The 10,091-nt window shown below is 38.5% G+C and overlaps 1 protein-coding gene across 6 annotated transcripts; it reads left to right on the top strand.

The window, feature by feature from the left end:
* The first annotated feature begins 218 nt into the window (after positions 1-218).
* LOC124632515 (glutaminase kidney isoform, mitochondrial-like) lies at positions 219-8,295 on the top strand. Of its 6 annotated transcripts, none has more exons than XM_047167377.1 (10): positions 219-413; positions 2,878-2,930; positions 3,362-3,409; positions 4,573-4,669; positions 4,747-5,107; positions 5,184-5,336; positions 5,491-5,771; positions 5,854-6,162; positions 6,248-6,402; positions 6,854-8,295. In XM_047167377.1, the coding sequence occupies exons 1-10, from the start codon at positions 234-236 to the stop codon at positions 7,212-7,214; spliced, it is 1,998 nt and encodes a 665-aa protein (XP_047023333.1). In that variant the 5' UTR covers positions 219-233; the 3' UTR covers positions 7,215-8,295. The 6 variants fall into 6 exon arrangements, with proteins under 6 accessions (XP_047023333.1, XP_047023340.1, XP_047023357.1 ...); XM_047167401.1 differs by lacking the exon at positions 219-413 and adding an exon at positions 2,541-2,714; XM_047167392.1 differs by lacking the exon at positions 219-413 and adding an exon at positions 2,541-2,747.
* The last annotated feature ends 1,796 nt before the right edge of the window (positions 8,296-10,091 follow it).

Raw genomic sequence — 10,091 nt, 5'->3', positions numbered from 1 at the left:
CAAACTAGCTATTTAATTAGTAAAAAAAAGATATCTTTGACACTTGAATTTTCCTTAACAGCTAAGTGCAACGTAAAAGAAAGAGACATTGTCAAGCCGTCGAAAACGTAGGTAGTGTTATTATTTTCTAACAATCACATCACAGTGTAAACTAAATATAAAGATACAAGTGTTCCCTTCTATTACTAATTTGGCACTCCCAGATGTAGTATTTATAAACGTCAGACAGGAGAATGGCTCAGTGTGCGTTGCGCGGAAGTGGCGAGCATTTCGCACGGCGATCGGTTCAGTTCGCGCGAGTCCCGGCGCGTGCACATCCCTTGCGCCCGCGCACGTCCCGCTACACGGGTATGCGGTACTTGTATAACAGTGGCTTTGAAGAATTCGTGATGGAATGTGATAATGGTTTTGAGGTGATTATCTAAATTCTTAACATTTTCTTTGCATTTTCTCATTCATCATCAAAATATTGTGTTTCATTCACCAACAAATCGAGCTTTTCTCTTTCCCTTCACAATTTCCATCAAAATATTTTCATCATTACATATATAGACGCACTATAAAACATTTATAGATTCTATCATAGCGACAAATAAAATGGTTAAAAACAACGTAGTTGGTATTTATAAGATCAAGGACAGACGAAATGAAAAAGCTCATATTTACGTGTACAGAAAATTGTAGAGAAAAGTCGTGTATGTGCATGATTCCAAGAATAAATACTATCACAATATGAAATACTATTTCGAAATTGGGTCAGATACGATAGATATATAGGCATGTTTGTCTTGGATTATAATAATACTAGCTTCTGCCAATGATTTCACTCGCGCCCCGTGGGAACTTCTCTAAGAACCTGGATAAAAAGTAGCCCATAGCCTTTAACGATTAATGGGCTATCTTATACTGAAAGAATTCTTTAATCGGACCAGTAGTTCCAGAGGTTAGCGTTACAAACTCGTTAGCTTTATAATATCAGTACAGATACTGAACGTTCGTATGCAGTTGTTCTATCTAATTGAATATATCTGGGTTTCAATATCCACCTATATTAGACTGCCATTAGCCTAAGGTATTATTAATTTTAATAATTGCATCAAATTAATCTGACTTTGTTATCGTAATTAACAAAAGGAAGATGGTTATGCCAAGCTGTTGTACTTGAAGACATACAATATATTAATTGTGATTCCGATTGATTACAATAGGATAGCCGGTATTGTTCTAGATGGTTTACCTTTGAAGTGATTAAATTAATTGATTCTCTGCATTGTTTCTACCAATTAAATATCTGCTATACAACAATGATAGTATTTTACGTTATGATTAAAGCATAATTTCATAAGTGTACAAACGATACGATTTACCTACTTATAGATTCCATCTTAATTCTTTCGTTTTCTCTCCAAGTTGTGCTAAGTTAGATACGTTTTCACTTAAAACTCGCAGCAGCATCCGTTCGGCTACATGGAATCGTACAGCAAAACGCTAAAGCAATAAAGAGAGTTTGTAGCTCATACCAATCTAAACTTATAGCTATCAAGTTTAGGGTCATACCTACGGTCAGGGTTAAATATTATATTTTCTTTTTGAAATGTTTATAATGCCAATATTATAGTTGTAGAGTTAATGTTGTAAAGTATTTATAAAGCACCTACCGATACTCCCGATACCGAACCGACATTGTTTTAAACGATGAAATTAAATATAATAGAATTAAAATATTTTGTGTGAGTAGTTACATTTCCATGCGTTAAGTTAGAGTTCATGCTACGCGTGCTACGAACTGCTACGATCCTCTAACCGTATTTCATACAGAATCTAATCACTTACTTCGTAGCTCACGAAGTCACGAAAGTCGTGGTGGCCTAGTGGGCAAAGAACCAACCTCTCGAGTATGAGGGCGCGGGTTCGATTCCAGGTCAGGCAAGTACCAATGCAACTTTTCTAAGTTTGTATGTACTTTCTAAGTATATCTTAGACACCAATGACTGTGTTTCGGATGGCACGTTAAACTGTAGGTCCCGGCTGTCATTGAACATCCTTGGCAGTCGTTACGGGTAGTCAGAAGCCAGTAAGTCTGACACCAGTCTAACCAAGGGGTATCGGGTTGCCCGGGTAACTGGGTTGAGGAGGTCAGATAGGCAGTCGCTTCTTGTAAAGCACTGGTACTCAGCTGAATCCGGTTAGACTGGAAGCCGACCCCAACATAGTTTGGGAAAAGGCTCGGAGGATGATGATGACGTCCAGTTTCTTAACCCTTGAAAATGTTGCCTAACCGTTTGAAACACAAACTAACCAAAAATAGCGGCACTACATTGTGACGTTTTCACAAATACAATTAACAAATTCGTGAGTATTACGACGCAGTTATCAGAATATATGATGGGCATTCCCCACAACGTAGCTTAAGTCTACAAGATAAACGTGATTCAGGAGTTCCATTACCACATTTTATAGAATTTAACGTGACGCGTCGTACTCGTGTAAACACTGAACGTAAACAAGTAGATAAGCGCGAGGTGCGCTGCGCGGGGCGACGTCAGTTGGCGCCTGCGCCTCGAGAGCGGACACAAGCACGCCGCCGCGGGTCGCCCGTACCAAGTCGTGCGGCACTTCCGAAGTACCCCACAGCCGCCATGAGCACCCGCCAGCTGTGCCGGCTCGCAGCCGCGCGTCCCCGCACCCTATGCACCTGCAGGCACTACAGCCAAGTGAGACCCAACTATGTAATAGTCAAACGTGAAGTGAGTGTCCCTCCCTTGTCTTACCTCCCCCCGGTGACAGAGGAACCTTTGTGTCCGTCTCTGTGTGTGGGAATACGGGATTGACCCATCAAAACTAACCCTAAATAAATTCATTATAATTTCCTTTCAGAAATGGCGCAATTCGGCACCGCACTTCTACTCAGTACAGTCCCTGGACCTGAAGTAAGTACTTAGTGCATATTATTATGTATCAATGCAGAAACAGTGTCAATACACACACGTTCATTGGAAATCAATTGCTGTTAATAACACACATGAACTCCTATTGATCTATATTAACAGGCCGGCGCCGGTACTTGTTCAATTCACCCCTGACATTTAAAACTGGGCACCCATACACTTCTAGTATAGTCTACACTTCAGATCTGTAATAACTAACTTTTCCATATTGAGTTACGCAACGTTTTATACGTAGGACGTAACGCAAATATTGATTACCTCAGTCTGCAAAAGAAATGATATTAGATGACTTACGAATTCGCAGACAGATAAAAATCTGTTAGATAAAAACGCACGTATGAAAAATGTCGGTCAAGTTCATGCGAGACTGTGATAAGGAATTCACTTTTGTGTTTGTTCACGTTACATGGCAGCAGCAGAATTCGTCAGTACTCGTTCGTGCATAACATCGACCCCATATCGTGAGTACTGGGCACTGCCTACCCCCGCCGGCGTTTTGCATGAATCACTATGATTTGTAGTTTAATTGGCTACAACCGATTGGCGAGTTTTTTTGGCTTTTTTTTTTCGAAATTGTTGTGCACATTTTTGGTTAATATTCTTCAGTATTTTAGAGTAAGATTTTCGCAATAGGCAAGTTTCACATAAGAAGTTCCTGAAAATTCAAAAACCTATCCTTAGTGTCTAAGTAATATTATAATGACGAGCATATATTATGTACTTTATTTTTATGTTATGAACTTGAGGTACACAGTTTGAACATACATAAAAATAAAATGAAGTAGGTACAAGGTAAGGCTCTCCTAATTTTGCAGGCAACGTTAAAGAAAATATGAATACACCAATATAGAGTTGATGGCATTTTGTTTTCTTCTTGTTTATAGCATCGGTCTTCTTGGTTTATTGCATTTGTTTTGGCTATCAAACCGCTTTCGTCAATGAGTGTCGTAACAAAATTTTGCAGAATTTGCTTGTTTTCTTGGTATTCTCGTGTTCAAATTAAAAATAGAACCATCAGGTGATGGTAAATCGCTTTGTCACGAAGTGTGATCGTCGCGGACACACCCGCGGCCTACGTAGTCACGCTACTGATATTAATAGCTCGTGACGTCATTCGGGGGCGTTGGTGTAAATTACTGGTAACACAACACTTAATATTTGTCCAATATATAATTGCTCTATTAACGACGTTGTGCTAATTGCTCACTCGCGAACAATCGCGTTTGTCTGTACTTGACTACACACGATCCCTGCATGATGGCACTTATTTCTTTTATGTAGTAGATTGCAGTTAAATGCGTTGTAGATGTAGCATGGCGCAAGTAGAACACTGTATACCCCTCTCATAATAATTAAAATGTTCATGACAGAACACGGTAACATTTACTTATTTTGCTATATGTATTTACTATGCTGCTCGGTAGACTGAGTAAGCCGATTAAATCACAAGCTAGACGAGGCTTTCTATTAAGTACATGACGCCTACGATTATATCTACGTTTTTTTTGGGTATCTAAAGCCTTGTAGGCATTGTTTCTCTGTCTAGCGTAATTTTTATTTTATTTTTTGCCTACGGTTTAACAATAAAATTATGAATACTAATCTGCTTTCTGTTCACCGACAGAGTTCGCGAAGGGCCTCACAAAAACGCTGACGATGTCCTATTTGACATGTTCAAAAATGAAGACACAGGACTTCTGCCGGTCGGAAAATTTTTGGCCGTAAGTACCTACAAGCCACGTTTTCTTTACAAGCACATGAAATTAAAATCTTTATTAAACGGTTTATCCATCTACAGGCCCTGAGGACAACCGGCATTAGAAAAAATGACTCTCGTGTCAAAGAAGTTATGCACAATTTATACAAAGTGCACAAAGATTCCAATTTCGAGGGTGGCTCCCCAGAAACTTTAAAATTGGACAGGAAGACTTTCAAAGAAGTAATTGCTCCCAATATAGTTCTGATAACGAGGGCTTTCCGCAGTCAATTTGTAATTCCAGACTTCCAGGATTTTATTAAAGACGTAGAAGAAATGTATTGGGCCGCTAAAAGCAACTCCGATGGAAAAGTAGCTAGTTACATACCACAGCTAGCTAGAGCCAGCGCAGAGAACTGGGGAGTGAGCGTTTGCACTATTGATGGACAACGATTTTCCATCGGTGAGACCTCGATTATTTAATAAAACATAATATTTATATATTTTTTCATGACTAATTACATAATTATTTTTCCTAGGTGACGTGAACGTCCCATTCACTCTACAGTCATGCAGCAAACCGCTCACATACGCCATGGCACTCGAGACTCTGGGTCCCGACGTGGTACACAAATATGTTGGCACGGAGCCCAGCGGCCGCAACTTCAATGAACTCGTTCTAGACTATAACAGTACGTATCAACAACGCCTACACTCAGATTAGTATTTGTTGTTGTGAGTTTTGATCGAGACAAACCTGCCACGCATAAACAATTAGAATCAACAAACTCAACTGCCAAGTACGCCGTGTGCGCGTCGTAAATCATATTTTGACTTTTTTTACAGTGAAGCCGCACAATCCAATGATCAATGCGGGCGCAATTCTAGTATGCTCATTACTGAAGACCTTGGACAGGCCCGAGATGACACTCGCTGAAAAGTTTGATTATGTCATGTCATTCTTCAGTCGACTGGCTGGCAACGAACCTCTGGGCTTTAACAATGCAGTATTTTTGTCTGAACGCGAAGCTGCCGACAGAAACTATGCGCTTGGCTTCTACATGAGAGAACATAAATGTTACCCAGAAAAAACAAATTTCCGAGAGTGTATGGACTTCTATTTCCAAGTGTGTACTATTTTCTGTTCTTTAAAAATTAATGCATGTACCTCTTACAAAAGACTTCAACTAATTGTGCTCTTAATTACAGTGTTGCTCGATGGAAGCCAACTGCGACATTATGTCAATTATGGCTGCCACCCTCGCAAATGGAGGTATCTGCCCAATCACCGATGAAAAAGTTCTTCGGCCAGACTCTGTTCGCAACGTGCTCTCTCTGATGCATAGCTGTGGCATGTACGACTACTCAGGACAATTTGCGTTCAAAGTAGGACTTCCAGCGAAGTCAGGAGTGTCTGGAGCTATGCTCATAGTTGTTCCTAATGTTATGGGCATCTGCACATGGTCCCCACCCCTGGATCCTCTGGGAAATAGCTGCCGAGGCTTGCAATTCTGTGACGTAAGTTATATTTACATCATTTACTATCACGTTCATACTCTTGACATAATTTTGATTTTAAATCTCTACGTACACTTTTTTTCAGGACATGATCAAGAGGTTTAATTTCCACAAGTACGACAACATTCGTTACGCGAGCCACAAGAAAGATCCTCGTCGGTACAAGTTCGAGTCTACTGGCCTCAACATCGTCAATCTCTTGTTCTCTGCTGCGAGTGGTGATCTAAGCGCACTGAGGAGGTAGCCAAACCTTTAAACGTAGTTTTATACATTAATTGATGAGACATTACCGCTGATATGTATATTATTGTTTAACAGCCAAAGGTCTGACCCGAAACTTCTTCCCGTACCGGTGAACTCTAACAAATAGATTGCTTTCAACAATTACTAAACAAGTACCTACTAGTACCTGCTTATCTAGTAGATATATCAGCCAGAACATTATGTTCCATATTCACACTCAAGTACTGCTTATTGTAGTGCTTAATGGGTCTGTAACAACCGATATACCTGAAGAGCTGTTCTTTGAATAGGCAATGCTTAACAGCGGCTCATACACATGACGCTAGTATAGTTAACAAGAACATCATTACACTAGGTACAGTCTAACGCAAAAGTAGTTTGTCACGACGTATCGTTGTTCTTGCATCAGGACACTTAGTTAAATAAGTAAATATTTGTCGTTTTCCAGGCACCACCTCTCAGGCATGGACATGACTTTGTCGGACTACGACGGTCGTACCGCACTACATCTGGCTGCAGCGGAGGGCCACCTCTCCTGCGTAGACTTTCTCCTTGCTCAGTGCGGAGTCCCACACGACCCTCGTGATCGCTGGGGCAGCCGCCCACTGAACGAGGCCGAAACTTTCGGACACACCGCCGTCGTCCAGTATCTAAAGGAGTGGGAGCTCGCACACCCAACTGACAAGCCTACGGATGCGTCAGCTTCCACCGTCGATGACATTTTGGAAGTCAAACCAGACGCCGATGATGCGGTAAAGGACCCGAGCATCGAGGAGATCGTGACCAGGAATGGAGACAAAGAAAAGTAGAATCTCAACTACTAGGATGTAATGAGATGATCTCGTGACTACGCAGTCACTTTTAATTACTTTTGAAAGGCGACTCTGTATCGTGCCGTTGGTAGGTACCTGTATGATAATGATTATAATGATAATAGGAAAATATCAGGTACCGTATATTTTGCGGCACTCGATAGTGAGTTGACTTTGGTAGAAATCAATTGATGTATTTTACAGTACATATTGATACTTATATCTTAATTTAAGTAGAAAAAATATATTGCATTTCACGTTTGGACAGCTTTTCTCGTGAATATTTGTAATTTTTATGATGTTCGCTTGCGTACTTAACATGGTATTTTGTATTCATTTTAAAATGAGAAATTCATAAATGGATCGTAGTTAGTTTTGGAATTATTGGAGGATTGATACTATATAGGATAAGCTTTGACCAGTATGATGGCACTGAGCTCAAAGGTGTGATATTAAAATAACTTGAATGGATAACATCTTGGGAAAGAATCAGTTTGGGGAAGAGATGCTTAGAGAAATAAACTCAGTATATTGAGAAGAATATTGGGAAATGTTACCTATTTAGTTATAAGTAGTGTTCAAAGCAGACACAGAAATCTCTATTTGTATGAAATCTATATTACTTTTAATGTTATTCATAAAGTAGTGTGTAGCTACTATTTCGGAAACTTTTACGATATTTGAAAAGTAAATAACATAGGCTTATCAGAATGTAACTACTGTATCTCGGTGTAATAATCTCTCTATTCATAGTTAATCTGTAAGCATCTGATTCTTGGAGACAAATCCCCAAATATTGTATTTTTAACATTCCATTTATGATAGTTACAAATCACATATTCATTATTTCAGATTAAATTATCTGTTATATATAATTTACAACAACTCTATTTACTATAAATTATACAGTATTTTCAAAAATATATATATGTCACAAAAACTCAGGAATGTTAAAAATGTTATAATTACTAATATAAAATATAAGTAATTACATGTAATCTGACAATAAATAGATGCTATACTATGCCATTATTGATGTTGTCCAAATGTTTGTCAATTAAATAAATTGTTGACTTAATATGCCTTGTTTTCTTGTACAAAGCACAGCTATCCTAATATGTTAGAGTTGTTTTAACAAAATACACTTAGGTGTTTAGGCTCTCGTAACACAATATGTATTAGGTAGTATGCATAAAAAAAAACATGCAAAAGTCGTGGTGGCCTAGTGGGCAAAGAACCAACTTCTCGAGTATGAAGGCGCGGATTCGATTCCAGGTCAGGCAAGTACCAATGCAACTTTTCTAAGTTTGTATGTACTTTCTAAGTATATCTTAGACACCAATGACTGTGTTTCGGATGGCACGTTAAACTGTAGGTCCCGGCTGTCATTGAACATCCTTGGCAGTCGTTACGGGTAGTCAGAAGCCAGTAAGTCTGACACCAGTCTAACCAAGGGGTATCGGGTTGCCCGGATAACTGGGTTGAGGAGGTCAGATAGGCAGTCGCTTTTTGTAAAGCACTGGTACTCAGCTGCATCCGGTTAGACTGGAAGCCGACCCCAACATAGTTTGGGTAAAAGGCTCGGAGGATGATGCATAAAAAAAATATAGATCACGAATTTAATAATAAATAATGGTCTTTGGTCATGATGAAAAAGAGTTGTAAAACAAACCCGTAATATTTTCACAACAAAATTTATTGATTTTACAACTACAAACACACTAAGGCCCAAGTTCACCGGCAACATAAACGTCAATTTTCTTAAAACAATATTTTTATTCGGAATTCAACGTTCAATTTTCAGAGTAAACAGTTGTTTTAAGGGAAACTGACGTTTATGTTGTTGGTAAAAATGGATCTAAGTAACATTGCTTTTCAGTAATAGCAGAAACTCTCACCGGCGGCGTTGAAAATACTCCAAAGATAGCTTGAAATCTGTATCCTTATAACCTATCCGAACTCTTATATCCTTCTTATACAACATCATAAATAATTCAAATCCAAAAGTTATAGTTTTAGAGAAGACATCTTACATCCATTATATAATTTAGAATATTGGAGTAGTGAATCAAATGTATATTTTTTCTTTATTTGTGATTGTTTTTCAAAGGCTTTAGCAAAACCGCTAAGTAGTAACTATTATAGTAATCAGTGGTTTAAGTTTAAGTTCCGCAGCGGGGTCTGTAAAATCCGAAACTTCTTTTTGTTTGTAATTTCAGGAGGGACGCAAAATGTTCGTGAATTTATCTCAGCTCTTCATAAATCACAGCTCTTTATATTTGTCTAGATTCTCAGGTTATGGCACGCATGATTATCTATTGAGAAAATTGAGAACCTCCCCCTTTCTTTGGAAATCGGTCTTTTTTTTGAAATGTTTATAATAAAAGTCGGTGGAAAATAAAACAGTCAAAAGACATCAACGTCTATTATCCATAGCTATATCAAAAGTTTTATTTTTAGCTGTCAGTATTTAACAATTCTCCTTATTCACGTCCTTTCAATAAAGATTAGGTAATAAATGAGCACATATTTGGAATGTTGGGTGGGAGATAAATCAGACTCTAGACTAATACTGAGTAAATCTTCGGCTATCATTAATCAAGTTATAAACTACGTGCCTGAATTGGTTTATTTTTATCAAAAGTTTCAATTATTTCACTGAAACCTTATATCTACTAATATATATTTTTCATTATGTTTACCAAAATTAATCAAAGTCATCAATTAGAAGTACAAACATGATACGCCAAAAATAACTATCCTCTCATAGTCCAGTACTGATTACAGGCTTATGAAACGCGTAAATCAATTTAGTGTTATCCCTTAATACGTAGTGGTGGGCTTGGCGGGCGTCTCGACGCCTTGGCGCCGGGG

The sequence above is a fragment of the Helicoverpa zea genome, chromosome 1, assembly GCF_022581195.2.
Source record: "Helicoverpa zea isolate HzStark_Cry1AcR chromosome 1, ilHelZeax1.1, whole genome shotgun sequence".
Classification (NCBI taxonomy): Eukaryota; Metazoa; Arthropoda; class Insecta; order Lepidoptera; family Noctuidae; genus Helicoverpa; species Helicoverpa zea.
The sequence above is the reverse complement of the archived record's forward strand: the minus strand, read 5'-3'. Positions and strand labels throughout refer to the sequence as shown.